General features: G+C 40.8%; 1 protein-coding gene across 1 annotated transcript; it reads right to left on the reverse strand.

Moving 5' to 3' along the window:
- Window positions 1-1,788: 1,788 nt before the first annotated feature.
- LOC117057567 (vomeronasal type-2 receptor 26-like) lies at window positions 1,789-27,759 on the reverse strand. Its single transcript, XM_033168413.1, has 7 exons — window positions 27,617-27,759; window positions 26,121-26,412; window positions 24,206-25,054; window positions 21,573-21,788; window positions 5,961-6,188; window positions 3,715-3,841; window positions 1,789-2,690 (listed from the first exon to the last, which is right to left on the reverse strand). The coding sequence occupies exons 1-7, from the start codon at window positions 27,757-27,759 to the stop codon at window positions 1,789-1,791; spliced, it is 2,757 nt and encodes a 918-aa protein (XP_033024304.1).
- Between the last annotated feature and the right edge of the window lie 50 nt (window positions 27,760-27,809).

Raw genomic sequence — 27,809 nt, forward strand, 5'->3', positions numbered from 1 at the left:
TCTTCAGTTCTTATTAAATAACATTTCCAGCCAGCCTGCTAAATTTATATTTAATCCATGTGTTCATGTAAATCAACCTTCACCTTTATGGATGATACTACTTGAACAGCAAGAAACTAGTAAATGAGATAAATAAACTGTAGAATGGAGAGGGCAATGATAACTACCGGTAGTGAGGTGTCCTCCATGTGTTGTTCGACTACAATACCCATCATCTCTGACCAATGATCATGCTGGGTGAAAACAAGAGAAACTGGTGGCTTAAAAGTTACCCATCCTTGCTGCAGAAGAAGAATTAATGGAAGGTTGACTCTGATTGACTTAAGAGATCATATAGATGAAGTGAAAAGACAGTGAAATCATTTGTAAACGTTTTCACAAGATAGAAACACAAGTAAATAGTTTAAACAACAACAATAACAAAATAGCAACACACACACACACACACACCCAGCACACTTTAAATGCTGTAGAATATTGATCATCCAAAGGCCTGGTTAAAGAGGAACATTTTTGCCTGGAAGGCGTATAATGAAAGTGGCCAGATGTAATTTCCTGAGCAGAGCATTCCATAAGCAGGGAGCCACTGCGAAGTAAGCCCATTCTCATGTTGCCAACCTCTGGATCACACATGGAAGAGGCACATGAAAAAGGGCTCAGATGATGAACACAGAGTCCAGGTCAGATTATATGGGGAGAGGTATTGCAGTTCTGAGCCGTTTAAGGCCTTATAGGTTCAAACCAGCACTCTGAATTGCAAGATCACCACATGCAAGATTAAAAATGGATGCAATTTAACCATTGCTAAATTATACATTGAGTCACTAAAACTGTACCAATCATCTAGTCAAAATTAACTACATTCCCAGCTATATAGTTGGCCTAAATGTTAAGGATGAAAGGCTTATAGCTACTTATCCCAAACAGAGGAGACAGGATCATGTGGGCTCAGTTAGTAACCAATTTTGTACTTTCTTCACACTATGGTTCATTGTCATCAAGACCTAGGGCTCTTCTTAGAGCAGTTTTCCACTTGTCCCATGCTTTCTAGGCACGAATCCAAGGAGTTTTCCCTTTCCCCCACTGCTTCCCCTGGGGAAATCCACTCTTTACCACAAAATAGACACAAACGTCAATGTGTGGAAAACTTGGCTGAAGTGTGCTGCGATTCAATGGTAAACACTGGGTTTTCCTGCTTTGAAGGTGAGGATGGAGGCTGCTTCAAAGGGTGCTTTTGCTAAGAGCTTAAGATGGACTTACTATATGTGGCCTTTCTTTCTCCTTTAGTGGGAAGGAGAAGTAGGTTGCACAAGCAAAGGCAGTGGAATCAACTCTTCCAACTCTTCCTGCACTCATAAGATGTTCATTTGGAAGGGAAGGAAGATCAGAACAAGGTGGGGTCATAAAAGAGAGAAGATTCACAAAAACCTTCACAAACCTTCTTCATGTTTCCTGAGATTAAGAACTTAAAGGGTAAGAGGGAGGGAGCTTTCAAAAGTATCTGCAATTCTTCCCCTTCAAGTCCCCATTTCCCACTTATATTGCCTCTCTACATCAGCAGAGCAAAGATAAAACACTATTCAAGCTGTGTAATTATATTCCCTGCAGGATGGGGAAGCCTATGCAATATTAATCCCTTTCCATCAGTGACACCAATTGATGGGGAGCTGTCCACAGTTTTGTGCAAATGGCCTGGCAGGCCAAATTAGATTCTCTGGTGGATGAAGACTGGTCTGCAAACCAGAAATTCCCCACCCTGATGTGTATCAAATTACAGATTTAAATTCTTCATTTTTTCCTTCTTACAAGCTGTTCCTTGTTGTTCATTTCAGGCCTTAACAAAATAATATAACATTTTGGGGCAAAGATGCACACCAGAATCCCAGCACTGGAGGCTAAAATAGAGAAGATCTCCACAGCTACCATGTATTTTCCTTTGGTGCTCAGGTAGGAGGGAATAAAGGACAGCCAAACACTGCAAAAAACCAACATGCTGAAAGTGATAAACTTGGCTTCATTGAAACTGTCAGGTAACTTCCTGGCAAGGAAAGCCACAGTGGAACTGATAATTGCCAGGCAGCCCATGTAGATGAGGACACAGTAAAACATTATCACAGACCCCTCATTACATTCTACTACAATTTCTTCAGTCATTGACTGCATGTCTACATCCGGGTACGGGGGAGATGTTGCCAGCCACACAATACAAATGCCTACCTGGACAAAAGAACAGAAAAGAACAATGGAGTTGGTCAGTCTTTTTCCTAGCCACTTCCTCATCCTGGATCCTGGTTTGGTGGCCATGAAAGCCAGAACCACTGTGATGGTTTTTGCCAGCACACAAGAAACAGCAACAGAGAAGATGACACCAAAAGCAGTTTGTCGGAGGAGACATGTCACCTTCTGAGGCTGGCCAATAAATAGCAATGCACAAAGGAAGCAGAACAGAAGTGAGATGAGGAGAGTGTAAGTGAGGTTCCTGTTGTTTGCTATGACTATGGGAGTGTCATGGTGCTTCATAAATGTTCCTAGCACCAGAGCTGTATTAAGAGCAAAGGAAACGGCAAAACATGTTAAACTGAGCCCCAAAGGTTCTTCGTAGGACAAGAAGGTTACAATCTTAGGAATACAGAAATCCCGGTTTTTGTTTGGATAGTTTTCATCTTTGCATTTGTGACACTCATTCCTGTCTGAAGAGGAAAAGATGGTCTTGGTTTCAGAAACATGCCAGAAATCTGATCCATGCAATTTATTCAAAATTACAAACTGTATTCCATTGTGGTACTGTGGAATTTTGCAACACTGGTTTAAATATTTTAGAATTATGGAGGTGTTAAATGAATATTGGGTTTTAAAAGCAATTTGAATAGTCCCTGACTCCCCCCCAACTTTGCAGATTTCATGAAATAGGACAAATATATACAATTTCTGCATACATATGAAAAGAAAAACAGCAAGGAACACACATATAGTAATGCTATAATAATGGGTTTGATCTTCTTGCAGTCCATGGGACTCTCAAGGGTCTCCTCCAGCACCATAATTCAAAAGCATCAATTCTTCGGCGATCAGCCTTCTTGATGGTCCAGCTCTCACTTCCGTACATTACTACTGGGAAAACCATAGCTTTAACTATACAGACCTTTGTCGGCAAGGTGATGTCTTTGCTTTTTAAGAATCTGTCTAGGTTTAAGAATCTGATAGGTCAAACCTATCCATTCTCAAGGAAATCGGCCCTGAGTGCTCACTAGAAGGACAGATCCTGAAGTTGAGGCTCCAGTACTTTGGCCACCTAATGAGAGAGAGAAGACTCCCTGGAAAAGACCCTGATGTTGGGAAAGATGGAGGGCACAAGGAGAAGGGGACGACAGAGGATGAGATGGTTGGACAGTGTTCTTGAAGCTACTAACATGAGTTTGGCCAAACTGCGGGAGGCAGTGAAGGATAGGCGTGCCTGGCGTGCCCTGGTCCATGGGGTCACGAAGAGTCGGACACGACTGAACAACAACAACATAATAATGGGAAGTGATTTTCAATCACACACTAGTTTCTTCACTCTTCAATGGCTTCTTCATAGCCATTCAAAACAAATCCTTTCCATCATATTCCAAGCACTCATATTCCAAGCACTAAAGAAAAGCAATCCTCTTTTACATGTCAATTCTCCGAAGCACGGACTTTATGTTTTCTAAATCTTTACAGTTTAATTCTTACCTTTCTGGTCTGAAATCTTCCCTACTGGGCATGGAATGCAATCATAGCAACAAAATGGCTCTCCATCTTTCGCTTTCTTGCTAGAACCAGGACGGCAACTCTCAGTGCAGACAGAAAGAGGCTGTGTCTAACCCATTAACAAAAAAAAAAAGAACCATAGTCTTGAGAAGAAGGAATCTGGAGGTTTGGAGGGTCTTTCCTTATCTTACTAAAGAGATACTATATTCCATTCATATGTGAATGTGTTCAACAGACAGCATTTGATAGCCTACAGTCTGTCTTACTTTTCTTTATCTTTTTTTTTAAAGTTACAAAATTAAGTTCCTATTTTTGTCAACCAGTTCTGTATAAATTTATTACCTCCTTTTCTTCCTATGTGGAAGTTTCGCCATTGATTCTAGGTTGAAACAATCTTTGAAGTATACAATTTGTTGCAATTAGAGGCAATGCTTAATACAGCACCCAATAATAAATGCAAATCGGTGTTAAGAACACCGATAGTTAAGAACTATTACTAATAGTATAAATATTATATACTGGTATAATGTGGCTTGGATTTTCATATATACATAGGTACTCTTTCACGTTCATTTTGCGTGACCAGGTGTGACAGCCCCAGCCCCCAGGGAATGTGGGAAAGGAAATAAAGACTACAATGTATTAATTAAAATTAGGCCACAACTTTATTAAACTTCCAAATGTAGGAAGACCTTGGCTTAGGCTTAGGCCTTGGCATGTATCTCCCCCAGCCCCCCAGCCAAGGAAGTGGGGCTCATCAGGGTAAATGGGATATGGGGGTGCTCTGTGCGAGGTAAGTGTAGGCAGACAGCCAACCCCATATCCCCGCACACAGGGTAGTTCACTGACAACCTTTCAGTGTATGGCCAGTGACACCAATTTATGTAACTCCTTTAAAAGGGGACTGTGGAATCGCCGCCGCTGGGGGGTGTCACCACTTCAACCCCCCCCCCCCCATTATAGGGAAGAAAGACTAAAGGATTCCACCCAAGGCTATAGCCACCAAAGTTGTGATGAATTGCTACAGGGAAGACAAAACCTGCCAATGCAGGAAAATTTCTTCCCGGTCCTTCAACAGCAACCAGTCACAGACCGTAGTAGTGCCTGCTAAACAGGAAGAAAAAGTTAACCTGTAAACAATAAACATTAAGAAAGGGAGGGTGAATCTCCAGAGCCGACTGCCTGGCTAATACCAGCTCCTCCCCTATTTATAATGGGTCTGTCCCCACTTCCCAGAAAATGATACTTAAAGCTGAGGCTGGGTGTGAACCTCTGAATAATATACTGAGAAGCAGGCCAGCCCCTGTCTACTAGCAAGTTCCCTGGGAACTGTAGCACTGCATGCGATCCTGCAAAAGGCACCCACAATATAGTGTGAGTGCTCATTATCCTATACAGTGGTGCCCCGCTAGACGAATGCCTTGCAAGACGGGGGGGGGAATTTCAGCGCAGAAACCTCCGCGCTGCATTTCCGCTTCGCTAGACAAAAAATTTGCTCTACGAAGACACTCATAGAACGAATTATTTTCGTCTAGCGGGGCACCACTGTAGTATAATATTTACTTGTTTTTGTGTCTGCTTTCTTTCTACTTTCAATCTAGTTTCAATCCTCCTGGGCATCACAGTTTTGAGCAACTGTGTCACAGTTTCATTGATAACAGGCGATATAATTGAATATATAAAAATAAATAAAGTAGCATATATATCAATTTCCCCAAAAAACATTTCTCAGTTAATAAAGTGAAGAACATAAAATTGGGGCAGAAACATATAGAACCTAACTTGCCCAACACAGGCATCCCATAGAATCTGATAGGTCAGCTGCTTTCTTGCAAGTGGCCATACTAATATTCAGACTTGAGGGGCTGTAGGTTGGCAAGGGTGGGTTTGGTGAGAGAATGCCAGCTCATCCAGATGTCATATAACCTTCAGAGAGAGAAATTGACAGGTGAACGGAAGAGAGTCCAAATGAAGGCAGAGACTGACACTTGATGTAGGATAAATGATCAGGAAAGGAATGCTAGTCTGGATTATCTACCTCCATGTGCCCTAAACTCTGAGGGGCTTTTTTTGATTCTGGTAATGTGACATATGCACTGTGCTTCTTCCAATTAACAACCAGCATTTTATAGGCATTCATTATCATTGTCTAATGCAATAATTTTTATTCACAAGTATTTCCATGCAAAATCGAAAGATTTTCCAAACTGCCAGCTGTTGGATCCTACCTGATTAAACCAGTTGGGCCATGTTATGGCACTCTCATTGATGCTGAAAACTTGCTCTGGAGGAGCTTTGGGGTCGATCCTCCCGATGTGCACTCTGCGAAAGGATTTGTTTGCAGAAGCGATCAAGTTGATAAGATCAAATCCAGCTGCCAATTCCCCGTTGTGATTGAAGGAAACCTCATCCCCAGCAGTGTTGTTAAATGAAATACCTCTCAGAAAGTGATGGAGCTAGGTTGAAAAAGCGAAGTCAGTATATCAGAAAAGGGCAACAGGATGCTCTATACCAGTGTTTTTCAACCACTGTTCCGCGGCACACTAGTGTGCCGCGAGATGTTGCCTGGTGTGCCGTAGGAAAAATTGAAAAATTCAAGAGAATTACTTTATATATGTCAATATAGGCACAGAGTTAATTGTTTTAACATTTTCTAATGGTGGTGTGCCTCGTGATTTTTTTCATGAAACAAGTGTGCCTTTGCCCAAAAAAGGTTGAAAAACACTGCTCTATACTATAGTCTATTGGTAGGGGGAGAACTATGTCGGAGTCATTCTTTGTATCATTATTTATATGATTTATGCTGTATTTGGTGATGTTCTATTATGTTATTTTATTTATTGTTTGTAAGTAGATATTCATTTGAATGAAAAGAGGCATAGAAATACAATAAATGAAATAAACTCTTTGTTCGGGTGATAATACTATTAAAACATGTGATGATTCAGGTACAAGAAAGTCTATCAAACAGATGCACCAATGTCTTAACAGCTGTGCTTGAACTACAGGTGTGAAGAAGTTGGGGTCAGGTCTTGTGTATTTGCACCCTTACTGGAAGATTACTGGAAGAGAGCTGTGATGCATAGCTGTCAACTTTTCCCTTTTCTTGCGAGGAATCCTATTCGGAATAAGGGAATTTCTCTTTAAAAAAAGGGAAAAGTTGACAGCTATGCTGTGATGTCCTCCCTTTTCTATGTCACTCTGCATCTGATTGTGGGGGCCATCTAGCCTCCAGTTCTATATTCCTTTGTTCTCAGACAGTCCACCCAAATTGACCCATGTTATGTCCCAGGTGGAATATGTCATCATTTAGTCATCATTTACTTGCCCATATCTCTTCTTGTATGGGCCTGATTTGGCAGGTGATCCCTCCTGCCAGTCAGAGTATCCCACCTTTACATTACATTAAATCATTCCAGGAAGCTTTCAGGTAAGAGGAAAGGTAATACTAGCTGCTTTCAAACTATTTTTCTATTTGGGGGGATCTGTGAGGATCCAAATACCAGTTCCAAGATGAGCACACTGGAAAAATGGACAGGGAGAGTGTGTGGTGTGTGGGGTGGGGGGGGTGGGGAGAGTTCAACTGAAATGCATTTCAGGAAACCAAAAAGGAGACCTGGGTTTTTCATTGGTTTGTTGACCCTGGTAAGTCTTGGGAGGCCTCCTTCTGCAGAAGAAATATTTCTGTGGTTAGGCAGAGTAGTGGACAGTTTTTTAATAAGGTAATAAGGATTTTACATTGGGGGGAAAAGTTTCTACTTCCTTGCTTAACCATAACACTTTACTGCTCCAAAAGCAGCAAATAGACTTATTTCTTGCAAAGCCCATTGAACTAGAGTAGAGAAACCTAAATATAAGAACGCAAATATGTTTTTTCTCAGAAAAGCACAAATTACTGAAAGACTGGGGAAGCTTTTCTGACATTGTAGTTTGACTCAGAGTGAGATACAATCATTATTGAGCCCCAGCACAGATTTACTGCACATTTGTAACATACAGTATATCACATTTTAATGCTTCTAAGGTCACAGCAATATATGCACTGTTTGGGTGGTAGCACACATTTAGAACACAGTAGAACACAGGTTTTGTATGCAAAGACCTAACTGTTCACTCTCTGGCATCTCCAGGTAGGTCCAAGAAAGACAGCTGCCCAAAATTCTTTAGAACAACTATCAGCGCCGAGAAGACTGAGCTAGATAGTCCAAGGGTCTAAATAGTTAAAAGGCCGCTTGGATGCAAGAAAAAAGAGGCTGACAAAAGTGTATATTACTCTTTCATTGTTAACTGATGGGGGACTTCCGGTTGGCCGTTGAGCTGCACAGTCGGGAGAAACCTCGGCTCTGAGGTTTCTCCTTCACTGAGGGGGGAGGGGAAGTCACAACTACGCTGCAACCCCCCAAAAAACTCCAGGAAGAGCGTGCTGGAGGCATGGATCCTGCGGATACCCCCAGAGCCTCCCCTACTCTTCAGTAAGCCCTAGTAAGGGCTGCCGGAGCGAGCGGGGTCGAGGCTGGGTATTGTGGATCATCTCTACCCCCTCTGTGTGAAGTAGCGGCTGCTGGCAGAAGGAGTGCCCAATTCCACCACGATTAGGATCTATTGGGCTCTGCAAGTACCCGTTTATCAAAGAAAAATTTCTTGAAATTTGGCTTGGAAGGGAATTAAAACACGGAGGTCATTCCCTGATGGTTGACACAGCAAGAGACAGTGCTACTGTATATCCGAAGCTGCTGTCAAAAGCGTGAAACAAAGAAGACTTTTGTAACTGATTTTCCTGTTGAAGGGAATTTGGATTTGAGATTGGTTTGACTGATTGGTTCGGGAAATATATACCCCTTTTTCCTGGGGTCTTGAAAAATTTGGCAAGAATTAAGTAAAATGGCGCCGATGGCAGAAAGGAAATAAGTTTGTTTCGACTGGAAAGTTGTTTTTCGACCTTGAGCATGGCAAAGCGAAAGTGGACACCGGAGTTTCAGAAAAAAAAACCCTTGGAACTTATGCAGCAGTTAATTGAAGGATGCAGTGCTGGGGTCAGATGGTTGGAGAAGCGACTTCACAAATAAAGAATTTGAGACTAATGACAGTTTGGAGGAGTTAATGATAATGCCAAAGGAATAAGGAAAAATCAATGAAGAGACAACAAAGGAATCTACTGTGCAAAAGGAAATGGACAATGTCGCGGTTAGGAGGGAAGAAGTCGAGGTTCAGGAGGAAGAGGAAATAATGCAACTATCCAGTGCTATGCAATTCTATTGGGAGAGTGTGGCGAGGCTGCAAGAGGATGGACAGGAACAAGAACCAGCAATTTCTGACTTTTGGGTTGGGACTTTTGAAAGGGTTGGAGTAGGTTAATAAGACTGGACCTATTATATGGTATTTTAGTTTTACATGGATTGGACAAATGGATATGGACACTGGACAACGGAAAATGTTAAGTAATAAAAATCAGCCAAATTTTTGAGGCCAAAAGGAGGGAAGGGGGATAAAATTGGTTGTGGAATTAGGAAGGTGCAGAAGTACAATGAAGCTGAGGAAGAAAAGAAAGTTTAGTAAATAATTATGGAATATAAATGTTAATAAAGGTGTTAAGGAGGAAAGAAATTTGGTTTTAAATTAGGTTTGGAAGATGTGAGGAAAACTGGAAATATATGTTACTTTGAAGTCAACGGGGGGGGGGACTTGGGGAAGTCAGTGTAAGAAATGATTTTGTTGAATGTATGAATACCTGGCCCAGGAAAGGGGTTGGGTTTAAGCAATGACTTTAGTATAATATGAGGTCAAACGTGGAATGGGACCAGTGGCCATGATCTCAGTTTTTTTGATATTGGTCTGAAGCTCAACATCAAAAAAACTAAGATCATGGCCACTGGTTCCATCACCTCCTGGCAAATAGAAGGGGAAGAAATGGAGGCAGTGAGAGATTTCACTTTCTTGGGTTCCATGATCACTGCAGATGGTGACAGCAGTCACGAAATTAGAAGACGCCTGCTTCTTGGGAGAAAAGCAATGACAAACCTAGACAGCATCTTAAAAAGCAAAGACATCACCTTGCCGACAAAGGTCCATATAGTTAAAGCTATGGTTTTCCCAGTAGTAATGTACGGAAGTAAGAGCTGGACCATAAAGAAGGCTGATCGCCGAAGAATTGATGCTTTTGAATTATGGTGCTGGAGGAGACCCTTGAGAGTCCCATGGACTGCAAGAAGATCAAACCTATCCATTCTCAATGAAATCAGCCCTGAATGCTCACTAGAAGGACAGATCCTGAAGTTGAGGCTCCAGTACTTTGGCCACCTCATGAGAAGAGAAGACTCCCTGGGAAAGACCCTGATGTTGGGAAAGATGGAGGGCACAAGGAGAAGGGGACGACAGAGGATGAGATGGTTGGACAGTGTTCTCGAAGCTACTAACATGAGTTTGGCCAAACTGCGAGAGGCAGTGAAGGATAGGCGTGCTGGTGTGCTCTGGTCCATGGGGGCACTAAGAGCAGACACGACTGAACGACTGAACAACAACAACAAACGTGGAATAATTTTATGTACTCCCGTGAGAGAGGGGTTTGGATATTTTGCTCCCCTTGGTGGGAGAGGGGGGAGTATGAAAAGTTTAACCATATAATGATTTGTGCTTGTAATTGGAAAATCTTATAAATTTTTAATAAAAAAACCAAAAAAATTGTTAACTGATGGGGAGGTGATGTGAACAGTCGAAGAAATTGGTTAGAGAGTTTGCTACAAAGTTAAGAGACTGGTGAAACAGCCACAGATATGGAGCTCTGCTATGTGAGGGTGTTGAGCCCATTACCTGCCATGAATCTTGATTATGGAAGTTCAGTACTCTTTTTCTGCAAAGGTTCTTGAAGATGATATGGCATGCAAAGCGTGTGCCACTGCGTACACAGCATTGTAGATGCTGTAGCTGTGACCAGTCATGCTCATCTCAAAGAAGATCTCTGGAAGACTCTCTAGCTTCTCTTTCCCAGTGCACATATTCCCATCCACTTCACCCACAGTAGTATTTGGGAGATTGCAGTCAAAGACTTGGTGCCAGAAGTCTCTGATAAACCCATCTTCTTTTGTGCTGGAAGGGTTTCTTCTCTGAGCAAATGTCTTGAATCCTGGTGGATCATTCGAGTGAATCATGAAAGACAGAGCACCATGGATTATTTCTGTATCCCAATACCTTTGATAGGGAAAAGAAACGAGTTCCATCTGAGCTGTCATTATCCACACTCTTCCTTTGGGTTGGTTTACAACATGCTCTATTGCTGGTAGATACAACAACCATCTCAGAACCACCATGGAATAAGAATCTCCATAGAAAAGCACTGTGTTAGCTTTGCTGCCCATGATTCGGTCATATATTTTGCACTCTGTTGTAGCACACCATCAAACTGAACGACAGAACTGAATTTGGGGGCTCTTTCTATGAAGGCAAAACAGACACCTTTCTGGTAAAATTCGGCAAACACAGCTTGCACAAATCTTTCTCCATTCTCATCATCCATAATAAGGATCCCAATCCATGTCCACTTGAAATGTAGGAGCAAAGTAAGAATCCCTACATACTGATGGGCTTCCTGAGGGACCATCTGGTAGAAGGAAAGGCCTGGGGTTTTATCATTCATTACTGGAGTGGAACCATATATGACCTAAGGAGAGATGCATGAAGGGAAATAAGCAGTATTTATAAACCAGCTTACACTTTTCATAGCAATTTGCATACATTGTGCCAACAATCCTTGTAACAACCCTGTAAAGTAAATGCATGTTATTGCTCTGAATCTGTGTCTGGCCAACTCCAGTTTCATGGGCTTATGTCTGAGAGAGGAACTCTGCTGGGCTTTATTGGCTCAAAATGGCTATTCTTTTCACTAATATTCAGATACAAGGCTTTCCAAATTAAATTAAAAAATGTTTGTATCCTTAAAAGCATTACAAAACACTCATAACAATGAGTGTCTAGTCAAAAAATTTACACTAGCTGCATAGGCTGAACAATCTATCTCACCTGAATATAAGTTACTCATGTTTTGAGTCTTTATTTTGCTTCAGTCAAAATTATGGTCTACTTTGTGAAATACACCTCCTTCCTACAGATGATCTGGGGTTGGCAGGTGGCCTGTTCATGCAGAAGTGGTTTGCAGAAAGCACTAGTCATTAGTTGTAGTAGTTGTAGTTATAATAAAATAATATTTACTACTAATATAAAATACAAGCATAACACAAAAGTGGTTCCAACAATACTCATTCTACATGCTGGTTGCAAGAAAGAAAAAGGGAAGAACACTATTTTAATTTCTGAATATAATTAGGAAAAATCTGTACAGAGTATGGGATAAATATAAAACTTTACTGGAGTCGAAAACACCACTTTGGCTTTCACCATTTGATGCCATAGAGAGGAGGAGGAAAATTGGGTAACTATAAAAATTTGCTAAGAGAGGAGGGTGAAAAAAATTAATTGGAATGGGAGACAAAAATGAACAATTGAAATCATCAATGAGACACTGGGCAATAGATTGGTCATAACATAGAAATGGAAGCATGGGAACGATTGTGGAATATGGATATGAAATTTACAACATGTTATGGTTTAAGAGAAAATGATATGAAAATGTTATATATGGTACCTAACACCTAGTAGACAGGCAAAAATGTATAAATCAAAATTGAGCAAGTGTTGGAAATGTAAAGAGAAAGAAGGCACCTTTTCCCATATGTGGTGGTCTTGTAATAAGGTTAAAGCTTACTCGGAAATGTATATAATGAATATAATGAACTGAAAAAAATGTTTAAGGTAACATTTGTAAAAAACAACAACAACAAAAAATCAGAAGCTTTTCTCTTGGGGATTAAGGGGTCAGAGCTACCTAAACAGTATAGAAATTTATTTATGTATGCAACTGCAAAAATTTGTTTCCCCAAAAATGGAAGGAAGAAGAAGTTCTGATGAGAGAAGAATGGCTACAGAAATTAATGGCGAAACTTACTGGAAGAGTAAGAAATCAAGACAACAAACTTTTTATAAAGGAGTGGAAATGGTTTATTGAATATTTACAAACAAATTGCAAACAGATGAAGACATTGGCAGGATTATTGTAGAAACTTGCAGTTTCAAAAACATATATGAAAAGAGATGAACTAAAGAATAAATTGAGATAATTTGGACTATGCAGGGAATGATGAAAATAAATTTAAGGAACTAAAGTAAGAGGGGGAGGGAAGTCGATGTTTGAAATGTTAGAATTATTGCTGAACTGTTGTTGAAATATATTTGTTCTAAATGAAAATTATAAATAAAATACAAATTTATCTACTTGCACTTTTATGTGCTTTCGAACTGCTAGGTGGGCAGGAGCTGGGACCGAACAACGGGAGCGCACCCTGTCACGGGGATTCGAACCGCCAACCTTCTGATCGGCAAGCCCTAGGCTCAGTGGTTTAGACCACAGCGCCACCCGCATCCCAAAATACAAATAGAATAGCAATTTTTTTTATAAAATTCTGAATGGGATAAAAGTCCAAGCTTACCCACTTGAACACTGGAAACACAAACTGTGTGTGCATGTGTTTGTGTAATTTATGAACACACTATAAATACTATTGTCCTTTATCTGTACATGTAGTCTTATTTTTCTAAGATCCATAGCATGAGGTCCAAAACACTTTTTCTGTCTTTTAATTATGCACACATACACAAATCTGGAAGACCGAAGAAAGTGTGAGTTGAATACTCAAACCACCACCACACATGATGTCTTACCTGTGGAATCTTATAGATCCAGTATGGTTGCCACATTAAGAGAAATTTGGGGTTCCAATCCTCCAATGATTGCTATTAGATTTTGCTGAATGTCACATACATAGTTAGGAAGAAATCTCTTTACTGCTGATAGCAGTAGCAATGTGGCATGATAGGTCCTCCTTGCATTGTCATAGCTGTCATAGATGTGGAAACCCAAAGTAAGATTGGGTAAGATCTCAGGGTTTTCATTGATCTCCTTCACTGCAAATGCCAAGGCCAGGATATTCTGATAATACTTAGGTAGTACACTAGAACGAGAGTTGTGTTTTGTACCAGAAGGATATTACATGCAAGAACATCCACACTTAGTTTAAGTATTGGCACTGTGTTCTGTGCTAATCTGTGCCCTTATTGTTGCATTTAGGCTTTTAAACTCATTAAATCTCTCTCTCTCTCTCTCTCTCTCTCTCTCTCTCTCTCTCTCTCTCTCTCTCTCACACACACACACACACACACAACATTTCCTTCCTACCATTTTCTTCCAAGAGCTCAAGGTGACATACATGGTTTCCCCTAGTGCTATTTTTCTAGAAAAAGAGGTGCCAGAACTCACAATGCATACCTCCCTTGTTCTCTTATAATAGCAATGGCGCCCACCTGAGTTCCAATGAGTTCCACCTAGAAAATAGCCCTGGTTTCCCCCCTCTTCATTTAATCCCCACAACAACCATGTGAGGTAAATTAGAAGTGAGCTTCATGGTACGCTAACACTACACCACACTGACTCTATATTGTATCTAATTAAATTCTACTCAGAGTAGATCCATTGAAATTAAGGTGCCTTACTTAGTCATCTCCATTACCTTCAATGGATCTACTCTGTGTTAAGATTAGAATGGAATACCATTCTTTGAACAGAACTTAGTTGGATACACTCTTATTTTAGTTAAGGTAGTCTTTAGTTTAATGTGGTTTATATGAAGTCAATAAATGACAAGTCTACTGAAGGACAGGATTAAAAATCCTGAGTTAAATCCAGTTTTGCAAACCAATTTGACTCCAGAACAGTAAATTCAGCATTGTTCCTTGAAATCCTTAAGTTCCAAACTGTTGCTTTACGTTAGCATATTACACATTTCTGCCTCCTCGATCAGATGTGGGAAACTTTTCTCAGGCTAACTGTATTACCCCATTGAAAAGCTATTTAGGAATGCATTACAATAGCAAGCAGAGCCAGACACACAGCAATCACACACATATGGAAACACCAAAGCTTATTTCCTATAGAAACAGAGGTATATACCCTATTATTATTTATTATTAATTATTATTATTATTTCAATTTTCATTTTTATAGACTTGCTTTATAAACAAAGTTTTAAAAAGGAAAAGATTTCCAATGCCATTTATAAATTCTGACTGTGCAATAAGAGTACCATAATCCCAGTAGAATACAAATAATGCAAAGGTGCAGTTGAACTGTAAGCCATCCTCTACATGTATTCAAAGCCTCAACATTCAATATGCAATTGCATTTTGAGAATTGAATGTAAAGGTAAAGGGACCCCTGACCATTAGGTCCAGTCGCAGACGACACTGGGGTTGCAGCGCTCATCTTGTTTTATTGGCCAAAGGAGCAGGCGTACAGCTTCCGGGTCATGTGGCCAGCAAGACTAAGCCGCTTCTGGCGAACCAGAGCAGCGCAAGGAAACGCCATTTACCTTCCCTCCGGAGCGGTACCTATTTATCTACTTGCACTTTGAAGTGCTTTCAAACTGCTAGGTTGGCAGGAGCAGGGACTTAGCAACAGGAGCTCACCCAATCACAGGGATCTGAACCGCCGACCTTCTGATCGGCAAGCCTTAGGCTCTGTGGTTTAACCCACAGCGCCACCCGCATCTCTGAGAATTGAATGTATGCAATTGCAAAATACATGTCGGATTCCCACCCCACCCCTGTATTTGCAAGAAACAGCCCGCCTCTCTGCTGAGACCTCATCATTTCAACCTCCTCTGTTTTGATCTTCTTGGCAGCAGAACTTCTTGCAGTGGAAAGAGCATCAGTTGCACACTTAAAAGGCCTTATATCTGCAGAACAGCTAACGGGCAGGAGGAGTACCAGAGGACCAGCTGCAGAATATATCTGGCCTACACTGTGACAGTTCTAAATCCCTGACCTGTGCTGATAAACCCCAACTCTGAATGGACTGCTGGGACTGATAATTGCAATGACAAAACAAATGAGAATGAAACCTTACACAAGCTCCTGCAATAACGTTGGTGGGGGTTCTTCAGTGAAGAAAATCATTGACTCGGTTACAATGCCAAAGTGAGAAACAACAGCACCAATGATCAAGTCTCCTGCCTGATGATATGTATGAAGTGGAGGGTGAGGAACACAAATACTGCATCTAAACATGTGAGCATTGCACACCATGTGAGGAAACAGTACCAGCAGCAAAACAACTAAAACTGGCATCCTGGGGATGAGTACAAATGTTGCCACTGGAAGAGATCTCTTATTTCTTCTACAACAATACCATAAGAGACTGATTTGAATGGCACATTCTGCTGAAAGGCCTGAACCCTGGGTATCCAAGATCAGAATATAGATTCTTGCCTCTGCCCACTCCTTCTTCATAGCTCTAAATGGTATTGTGCATATGAAAAACACTCCCCCCCCACAGTCTATTAGCTTTACTAGTGGCTACTGAAATGCCACAAGGGTTTTTGAGAAGCAGAGGTTTAATTACAGTCCTTGGGGAAAGAGAACAGTAATTATTAAGTCAATTTCTCATGGAATTGCTGAAGAAAATTTGTTTGTCGCATATTCTGCACAGAAGTTTTCCTTCCTCATTAGACTGGTTTAAGAAATGTTTGGTTCTCTTTGTACTGAGTTAGACAGGGCTTGAGGACAACATTCTATAGCTGAATAGTGAGAGAAAGAGAGTGGAAGGGGGAGTTTTGGAGATGAACAATCCCTGTATAGTGTAGGGGAGAAATTCCTCCTTACCTCATGCCATATGTTCCCAGGAAACCCCCCCCCCCCCAAACACACCCAAGACATGGTGATTAAAGTTTAGAGAACATATCTTTAATAAACAAGAAAAAGCAAAGTAGACAAGATATTTATTAACTTTTTCAAGCAGAAGCAGAACACCAATAGGAGACTCCTGACTTCAAAACAATTTGGTCCTGTGTGACCTCATGGGCAAGTGGCATTAATGTTGCTTTGGAGGTTGGATTGTTTTCTACTGACACCTTATTTTGCTCATATTCAGTTTCTTAACTTCTCAACCGTAGAGACCGTAGCTGTCAACTTTTCCCTTTTCTTGTGAGGAATCCTATTCGGAATAAGGGAATTTCCCTTTTAAAAAGGACAAGTTGACAGCTATGGTAGAGGCTCACACAATCTGTGTGACCTTTGGGTACTATTGGTCACTTTCTCTATGTATAGGCTCAACTGCCCTCACTATGTTGTAAATGCACAGGTTCTTATCTCACAGTTGATTCTTATATTTATTTTGCAAACATATACTTCTGCATAGCTAAGAAATGTACAAGTATGGGCAAACTACAACCTTCTTGCCCTTAGTATGATAATACCTGCATTATTTCTCAGATGACCCATTTTGAATACAGAGACATCATAACTCAACACCAGAGTCCATTGTTACTATGGCCTGACAATCATGGCTCAGTGTGAATGCATGAATGTATGGGCTCCTGGCCACTTTGCTCCTCTCTTATTATTCTACTGCTGCACTGCAGTGAGCAAAGCAATGATTTGGCTTAGCATGTTGTCCAAGCCTGGGCTTGTGGTTTAGCTCCAACCATCAACTGTAACTAAAGATTCTCATATGCTTTACAGTTTATTACAAGTAGGGCCTTCTGAGTGGTGACACCCTAGGTGTGAAACACCTTCTCTCATGCTTTAGACTGGCACTGACATTGGCCGGATAAATACATTCCCCTTTTCACCAGACTTTCTGATTAAAAAACTTGACAGAGTGACAGAGTATGGTACCTGAAGGATGGTTCATCTTGTTATAGAGATCCAAAAGATTTATACAATCTGAAGAGAATCCAGAGTATAAAGATTATTTCCTCTACTTTTTAGCTGATATGTTGATTTTTGTTGTTTGTTACCCACACTGTGATACATTAATGATGGATGTGATATAAAGTTTAGTAATAAACAGACAAACCACATCCTGTCATCGATTGATCTATGGTGGTAAGGATATATGGTGCTATATGCCCAATGCATGAGACATCAGACTCATTACCCCATCACATGACCCAAGGACATTTGCTCTGAGAGTTTCCTTAGCAACTACTATTAGAGAACAATTTAAAAGGAATATTATAGGGTTTAAAAAGAGCTGCTTAAAAAGTAAGAACAGTAAAATATAGGGCTGGGATACATACTCTCCTACTTTTATTGAAAAATGTATATACCATTGCTGAGTGGGAAACTCTTACAACATTCTGCTGAGCACACAGACACATATCTTCAGAGTTAAAACTATAGCAAATGATGCGTACATTCAAAATTTTCAGGCCTTATTTCTTATTAGATGTTCCCTGTTGTTCAGCTCAGGCCGCAATAAAATATGTAGCATTTCGGGGCAAAGATGCAACTCAGCAAACCAACACTGGAGGCTAAAATAGAGAAGATCTCCACAGCAACCATATATTTCCCCTTGGTACTGAGGTAGCTTGGAAAGAAAGATATCCAAACACTGCAAAAGACCAGCATACTGAAAGTGATGAACTTCGCTTCATTGAAACTGTCAGGTAACTTCCTGGCAAGGAAAGCTGCAATAAAGCTGACAATAGCCAGGAAGCCCATGTAGCCCAGGACACAGTAAAACATAGTGACAGATCCCTCATTACATTCTAGAATAACTTCTTTAGTCAACGAGTGTGTGTCAACATCTGGGAATGGGGGTGAAAATCCCAGCCACAGTACAGACAGCTGCTTGAATAAGGGAGCAGGAAACCACAATGGAAGTGGTTGTTCTCTTCCCCACCCACTTCCTCATCTTGGATCCTGGTTTGGTGGCCATAAAAGCCAGAACAACTGTGATGGTTTTGCCAACACACAAGAAAACAGCCACTGAGAAGTAATGCCAAAAGCAGTTTGTCGGAGGAGACACACACTTTAACAGGCTTCCAATGAATAGCAGTGCAGAAGGAAGCAGAGCAGGAGGGAGATGAGGAGAGCATAGGTGAGGTCCCGATTGTTGGCTTTGACAAATGGGTGTGTTGTGGTGCCTCATAAATTTCCCAGAACACCGGGCTGTGATCACAGAAAAGGAAAAGAGCAAAACAGGCTAAAACCGCCCCCCAAGGTTCTCCATAAGTCAAGAAGCTTATATCCTTGGGAATACACACATCCCGGTTGTTGTTTGGATATTCTTCTTCTAAGCATTTATTACCGTCAGTTCATGTCTGGGGGGGGGGGGAAAGTATGCTGTCTTACTCCAAAAAGCAGCTGCAATTGGTTCCTTTAGTACGGTTTGTGTTCACCTTGCAGGATAGATTTAGAGTTTACCAAGAAATAGTTCATGGATGATTTCATCGCATAAAGCTTTGTAGTTCTAAATCAACATTATCTTATCTTTCTGGAGCGGTTAAATGAATATGCATCTATAGAACTGCCATAGCAGAAACTGAGGGGGGGAAATCCTATATATTTGCAGATTGCCAGCATCAGAGCCAGCTTCGGATTCAGCACGTTGCTGTTGCAGCCTAGTTGTGGCACAATGATCAGGCCCAAATCAGACAGAATATTGTCATATAATGTCATGGATTTGCTGGATGCATGGGAGGGGTGGGAGGCACGATCTGGGAAAGCCCCAAGGGAAGAAGACTCAGAACCTGGGGACTGGTGGTGGGATGACGATGAGTGCTTAGAGGGAGAAGACTGGGAAGATTAGCTATCAGAAGCTAAAGAAGTAACAGGGTTTAGTGAGTAGAAAGAGTCTGTGGCAGAAAGCAGTCTGGAATCAGAGGCAGGAAAGGAGGGAGGCCAAGAGGCAGAAATTAGGCTGGCTGCTGAAGAAGCCAGGGGGTCACCCCCTCCTACTGTGACCAGCTCCCCTCCCCTCCATGGTCTCTCGGGATCAGAAGGGGTATGAAGAGGGCAGAGCAGACTGGGAAGGACCTGGGACAGGAGGAGGCTTCGCTAAATTGAGGCCTGTTCCTGGAAATTAAGAAAACTTGGAAGGTCTGTTCCTTTAAATGCCTGCTGAAAACCTTTTTGTTGCAGTAAGGTAAAAGTAAAGGGACCCCTGACCATTAGGTCCAGTCGTGTCCGACTCTGGGGTTGCGGCACTCATCTCGTGTTACTGGTCGAGGGAGCCGGCGTACAGCTTCCGGGTCATGTGGGCAGCATGACTAAGCTGCTTCTGGTGAACCAGAGCAGCGCACGGAAACGCCGTTTACCTTCCCGCCAGAGCGGTACCTATTCATATACTTGCACTTTTGACATGCTTTCGAACTGCTAGGTGGGCAGAAGCTGGGACCGAACAATGGGATCTCACCCCATCGCAGGGATTCGAACCGCCGGCCTTCTGATCAGCAAGCCCTAGGCTCTGTGGTTTAACCCACAGCGCCACCCGCATAGGCCTATCCAAAAACATGAATTAGTTCTATCTGTTTTTGAATGTGCTTCAAATGTATTGCATTCTACTGTCTTCAGAAATTTTAAACAGTTTTTAAAGATTTAAATATTGTTTTATTTTTATTTTTTATTGTATTGTCATTCTTATTGATGGAATCTGTTCTGAATAACCTGAGGCACACACACCAGATTGTTTCTCCTTCAGCAGTTGTTCCCTCAAAGCCTCATCATAACAAAGATTTCAATTCCCTTTCGAACATTGGAATTTGATATAGCCATAATCTTAAAGGCACTTCCCTTTGATTTTCAGCCAGAGAAGTTGTATTTTATAATATAGTGTAGTAGATGCATAATTCTTACCCTCCTGGTCTGAAATCTTCCCTTCAGGACATGGGGTGCAATTGTAGCAGCAAAATGGTTCCCCCTCCTTCACTTTCTTTCTAAAACCAGGATGGCACCTCTCAGTACATAAAGAAAGAGGCTGTGACTAATTCATAAATGAGAGAGCAAAACAATATTTGGAATCATTATATTTTGGGGGTCATTTCTTCTGTTCATACTTCCTGCCAGTAATATATTCAGTGTTACAAGCAAGTGCTGCTTTTCTCTATTAACATAATAATTACAGTGCTGCATCATACCTACAGGTGAAACTCAAAAAAATTAGAATATCATGGAAAGGTTCATTTCTTTCAGTAATTCAACTTAAAAGGTGAAACTAATATATCAGATAGACTCATGACATGCAAAGCAAGAGATGCCAAGCCTTTATTGTTATAATTGCGATGATTATGGCGTACAGCTGATGAGAACCCCAAATTAACAATTTCAACTTTGGGGTTTTCATCAGCTGTACACCATAATCATCACAATATAACAAACAAAGGCTTGACATATTTCGCTTTGCGTGTCATGAGTCTATCTCATGTATTAAACTCCAGTAGCTAATGAAAGCAATTGCTTACATAAATGGACTTTTCAATGATATTCTAATTTTTTTGAGTTTCACCTGTATATATGTTAATTTTTACACTAGCAAAATGGACCAGCCCTCTGAGAGATAGCCAACTAGATTTATCTGCCAGCTGCTTGTTTAGCAGACCTTCTCTCTTTCCCTGGCCTATCACACCCTTGTCTATCTGCTCCAAAGTATTGTGGAACAGATTTAGGGAGAGAGGAGGGAGGAAAAGTGCCTTTGTGGATGTTAAATGGCATAGATTACGATATGTTATATAGCTAAGCCAGTAGAGAAATAATAAGGGCAATAGGAAAACAATCACAGGAGCTTGTGGAACCCCATTTATTTCCTCTATCATGTCTTTTCTTTTCTTTTTAAAGAAAAACACCACAAAAACCAAACCTTCAGTATTTTATCCAGCTTCTTTATTTTTTATTAAATTAAATTTGGATATCAGAACCAGAATTGGATATCTCCTCAAATGGCTGCAATTGTAGCCTACCTGGTTAAACCAGTAGTACCATGCTATGTCATCCTCGTTGATGGTGAACACTTGGTTGGGATCTACCCTCCCAACTTTCACTCTATGAAATGTTTGATTTGAAGAAACAATCCAGTTAACCACATCAAATCCAGCTACTAAATCCCCATGCTGGTCAAAGGCAACCTTGTCACCACTGCTGTTGTTAAATGAGACACTTCTGAGAAAGTGATGCAGCTAGAGTGAGGAGGAAAATGCAAGAGTTTAGAAAATGCAACAGGATGATATTAATGTATAATGCTGAGTATGGTTTTTGAGCAGGGAATTATTCGTCATGTACTCACTCTTCTTGAGAACTCACTCTTCAGAGACAGGGGAAGAGGATATTAGATTAATCAAGAAAATAGACTTCCTGTTTGGTGCCGGTTGATGGCGGACGGGAGCTGAACAGCTCCGGCTCTCCGAGGGGTTCTAGGGGTTTCCTTGCCTGCGCCAAGGGCCCCTTAAAGCCACGGGAAGAGCGTCCCGTGGACCGTGGTCTCGTGGGTCCCAGACGTGCCGTCTCTGCTCTTGATTGACCCTCGTAAGGGGGGGAAATCAAGCGAGCGGAGCTCCGACACGGGACTGAAGAGACGGATGCACCCCCCCCCCGGAGATCAAAGCAGCGATTTCGCCAGACTCGAGCACCAAGCATTTCCTGTCAATTTAAAGAAAAAAAAGAAAAAATCCTGGCTGCAGTAAGTACGGAATTAATTGGAATACAATTTAACAATTGGCAACCGGAAGGGATGTCAAAAGGAAGCCCGTCCCTTCCCTTTGTTGTGCAGAGAAGATAACTAAGTCTTAAGAAACTGCAGCTGCATTGCTAATTACAATGTTGCTTTGAAGTACTGTGATAGTTGAGACGGATTAAGTCCCTGCGAGGGGATTGAAGACTATGGAAATATCTCTTTTGTGACTTCTGGGTCTTTCTTGGCACTCTGCCTCAGGGGAAAATGGCGCTGAGAAACTAACAGTCGAGGATGGAAAATTACTGACACTTGACACCCTTTATCTCCTTCGACCATGCTCGCTTTCGTTTTCAAACTGGTTTTAGATCCGGGCACCACCCAGGAACAAAAGACAATTCTTTTAAATCTTGAATTGATGAATCAGAAAATGGCTTGGATAAGATTGAACCTCAAAGAAATGTTTTATGGATCAAGAGAAAACAGTCAGCTTTGGGAGGACTTTGATAAACTGGAAGCAAACTTCGCCAGGGAACTGCAGGGATTAATGGAGATTTGCAACAAAGAGACTGTGCAACCCCAAGGAGACGGAAAGCCCGGGTGGAGTGAGAGACACAGGGCTGATACTTTGGCTGAAAGAAAGGTGAGAAGATTTTTAAAGGCACAAGCGGAAGATAATGTGGACTATGAAGTGGAATTGCTGGAAGATGAGAGTTGGTGTTCCCCGAAGCTCCCAGGGGGGAAGTTTATGAACTATGAGCTGGCACTAAATAAAAATGATGGAGGGAGATGCAAAGACGACTGGTGGGTGAGCCTGGGAGGGTTCAGGAAAATGGTTAGAAGGGGGATAGGGTGAAAATGCTAGAAGTATAATCAGGATGGATTTATGGTACCCTGAAGACAGCGTGTTAAGACTTTATGATTTTGAACTAGTGGAGAGATATGTGTTTGTTTATCAGCAGCAGTTTAAACAAGGAAAACTTAAGATTTGATTTAAGAATTATTATGTTATATTATAAGATGTTAAGTCTTAATGATTTTGAACTATAGAAATGATATCTGAAGGATTTTCAAGATAAAGAAATTTATTGGAATATTTAAACAATAGTGGAGGTGGATAATGGATTTTAAAGTTAAAAATGGATGTTATCAAAGTATATTAGCAATGAAGGCAAAGGAGAGAAAACGGGGGAAGTCTTTTATAGAAGATCTGGAATAAGAATTCCTTTTATTTGCAAAAAGTAAAGGGAGGTAGATGTTTTGATATAGATGTTGTATGTTTAGTTTGTTTTAAAAATTGTATGTTGCATTTGTGTATCTGTGTATTGTTTTTCTGTTTGTTTATATGGAAAATCAATAAAATCTTATTTAAAAAAAATAGATTAATCAAGAAAATAACTGTGACATCATCATCACCCTCATCAATTTTGACTTTGTTCCTTTACATGGAAGCCTCACGTTGATTTTACATATAAAAGACAAATATTTTAAAAACAATGGAAAGCCAACATAGCCAATGGCTTGGGATGATGGGACCAGCAGTCCAACAATGTCCAGAGGGCACCACATTTATTATTATTGAGCTAGAAAGTGGGCTCATACAGAGAAATAGAGATCACCCAGGAAGAGTGACAGAAATTGGGCCTTTTATCTCTTCACCTATACCTGTATACCTCATATTAATGACCACAGAAGGATACCCTGCATGAACTAGAAATATTTGAACAATGTATACTGTTCCTATACTAAGTTGAATGGAATCAAAGAGGAAGGATGTGAAGGGTGATGCGCTGCTACTTTACTACTAGTTGATGGGAGATGAAGAAAGATGGAAAAACAATACTTTGGAAGAATTGGGGAGGATTTTCTTATAGAGATTAGGGTCTACTGTGGCTCTATGCCACTTGAAGATGTTGAACCCATTACCTGTCCAAACTGTTGGTTTTGATGTTGCAGTTCTCTTCTTTCCACTGTTCTGTGTTTGAATCTAGATGAGGACATGGCATTTAAAGCATGAGCGGCAGCATAGACAGCATTGTAGATGTTGTAGCTATAGCCTGTCATACTCGTTTCAAAAAATGGTGCTGGAAGGCTCTCCAGTTTCTCCTTGCCAGTGCAGATATCTCCCATCACATCTCCCACATCTGCATCTGGAAACACACAACCAAAGGCCTCTTGCCAGAATTGTCTGATGAATCCATATCCTTTTGCCCTGGAAGGATTTCGTCCCTCAATAAATGTTTTGAATCCTGGTAGGTCATTGGAGTGTATGCTGAAGGACAGGACACCATGGAATATTTCTGTTTCCCAGTCCCTTTGATAGACCAATGAAATGAGTTCCATCTCAGCTGTCATTATCCACACTATACCTTTCGGTAGTCTTGGTGGTTGTACTCCTGAATAATATGGAAACCACCTCAAAATAACCATAGATTCTCCATAAAACACAACAACATTGGCCTTGCTGTTCACTACAGTGTTGTGTAGTTTTGCCCCATCTTCTAGTATGTTGCTAAGTTCAGAGTCAGAATGTAACGTAGGCACTTTTTTAATGAAGGAAAAGCACACACCCTTCCGGGAGAACAGTGGCAATGCAGTTTGCAAAAAACTTTCACCACTTTCATCATCCATTGTAAGGACTCCAATCCATGTCCACCTGAAATGAAGGAGCAAAGAGACAATCCCTGTATATTGTAGGGATTGCTGAGGAACCATCTGGTAGAAGTAAAGACCTATAACTTCATTGTACATCAGTGGAACAGAGCCATATGTGAACTAAAGGAGATTGAGAGATGAGGGGAGATATACAATTATGGTAGAATTTATGTGGTACATTGAAGAGTTCAGAATAGTGTACAGTATATAGGTTGGAATCCCTTCTTTTCACCTCTACTAATGGAAGTAACATCTTAGCGACAGTGGAAGGGAGTCAATTATGGTCAATTCTCCCTGCCCTCACCCTAACTCTACACTTACTTAAATCTGTTCCAGAAGATTGGCTGACATCACCCAGAGTAGATATTTGTGAAGTGTGGGGGTGACAGAGGGCAGGAGGAAATGTCCGAAATACCTCCCTCCCAATTCCACTATTGGATGCCTTCTGTCATTGGAGGAAGAATGCATTGAATTCAACATATACACAATAGCAATCTTTACAACATTACAGTAATGTAAGCTATCTGGAATGTATTATTCCCTTTCTCCAGATAGGAAGCTATGACTGAAAGAATATAGGCTGGCAGGTGTGTCCATAGCTGAAGGAAGAATGAACTGAAGACTTACTGGCTCAAAATTTTCATTCTTAAATTGCTACACTACACCAACTTTCTGATAAGTACATTTTCAAAATAAAGTAAGAATCTGTTCTTTATGCTCACGTATTTGTGTGTAGTGATGTACATGTGAAATATGTGAAATAACGGACTGCAAATTTCAAGTTAGATTCAATTCTAAGCATACTTCTGTCAGTCTAGAAATGAAACAGACCTTTCTCAAGCTCTTTAGGAACACATGAAACTTCCTTATATTAGGAGGGACCATCAGTCCAATTACCTCAGTGAGGTCTACAATGGCTGCCTACACATCATACCTTTAAAACAACTTTGAAGCACATTTCCCCCCCCCCAAAAAAAATCCACCCCACCATGTTAGGGAACAGCACTGTTCTCTTAAACTTTTTTGTGTGTGTCTTAATATGGATTTGAGACTTGTAAACTTTTTTTTAAAATTTGTCTCTTTATTTCCAAGACAAAAATTAATATCTTTGAATCAATAAATCAATAAACTGTGATTGTAGGTTAAAATCCCATACCACTCACCCCCACACATACAGAAATACTACCTGAGGAACCTTATAGTTATTCAAGAGACTTGCCACATTGATAGAAATCTGTGCTTCCCGTGACCCAATGACTGCTACTAGATTTTTCTGGTTGCCACATAGGTAGTTAGGAATAAATCTTTCTGGCGCTGATAGCAGTAACATTGTGGCATGATAGGTCCTTCTTGCATTATCATAGCTGTCATAGATGTGGAAGCCCACAGTGAGATTGGGTAAGATCTGAGGGTTTTCATTGATCTCCTTTACTGCAAAGGCCAAGGCCGTGATGTGTTGGTAATATTTAGGCACTACACTAGAACAAGAGTTTAGAATGATAGTCCATACTTAGTTTAATTATTACCACTGTGTTTTATGCCTCCTAAATTTATTTACTATAAAAGTATTTGTATATTCTGTTTCTTGAAGCACCCTTTGCCCTAAGAGACAAGCAATACCAGTATTCAAGTTCAGAACATGACACACACTGTGCCTTCTGAGCAGGGTATTTCTTTAGATATTGTTTACTAAACTGAATGGCATTGAAAATATACACTTCTATCTATTTTTCTATCTATTTATCTAAAGCATGAAGCTCATAGATAGCCTGTTTTGGTTCATATATACTGGACTGAGCAGGCATCCTGGGACCAACTCCATTTGACCCCAACTCTCATTTTGTAAAACAAATTTAAAGACTAGAGTTCCTGATTCTGAGTTTCAATAAATATGTATAAAAAAGATGGGTAATAGATGGTGAAGACCCCTTATCTTGCCCCTAAGGAACAGACTGCCTCCTATCAGATACAGATGGCACCAAAGTGTAAATTAAGCTACGGATTTATAACACATCTAAGTAAGAAGAACAATGCATGTTTATCCCAAATCTTGGAATTGACATTAAAGGCATCTCCTGGACAGGATGGTATCCCTAAAGCAATCTTGAGAGAGATTTCCAAACTTTAAACTTTTGAAACTCACATTGTTTTAGAAACCTTTCCTTGCTAATCTTTAATTTTGCCCACACCATCAAATTCATTTTGGTATAACGTACCAAAGAGCAGTTTTTAGTCCCTTTAATACGAAACCTGCCCCCACTTTTATCCCTTCCTGACTGAAATCCTTGCATTCAAGGAATGTTGCAGCCCTGGAACCCAGACTATGGGATTCTATAGCCTTTGGTTTGGTGAGTTAGCAAAGGAGCTGAAACACTGAAGCCATAAAATTCCCAGTCCTAGCTCTTGACTCTTGAAGAAAAAAAGTCTATTTTCTTAGCATTCCCTTGTGCTAAGGGGTAGTTAATCTTACTCCTCAAAATGTTGACCTCCAGCTCTCATAATTTCTGACCTTTGGCAATCCTGACTGGAGCTGGTGGGAACTGTAGACTAACAACTACAATGTGGAGGTTACCAGATTGACTACCCTGCCATAACTGCATTAACAGTTTTCTCAGGCTGCAACTCATTAGCCCAGTAACAAAATAAACAGAAAGAAAAGCAAACAATAATCAAAGGCCTTACTAAAATGATTCTGTCAGTGTTGGCAGGGGTTCTTTCATGAAGAGGATTTCACTGGCGACAATGCTGGCATGATGGACAATGCCACCAATGATGAAGTCTCCTTTCTGATGGTACACGTGAACCGGAGGCTGTGGAAAACGCATCCTGCACTGAACGATGTGATCTGTACATGCCATGTGAGGAAGCAAGGCCA

This window comes from Lacerta agilis, chromosome 14, assembly GCF_009819535.1.
Source record: "Lacerta agilis isolate rLacAgi1 chromosome 14, rLacAgi1.pri, whole genome shotgun sequence".
Taxonomy (NCBI): domain Eukaryota; kingdom Metazoa; phylum Chordata; class Lepidosauria; order Squamata; family Lacertidae; genus Lacerta; species Lacerta agilis.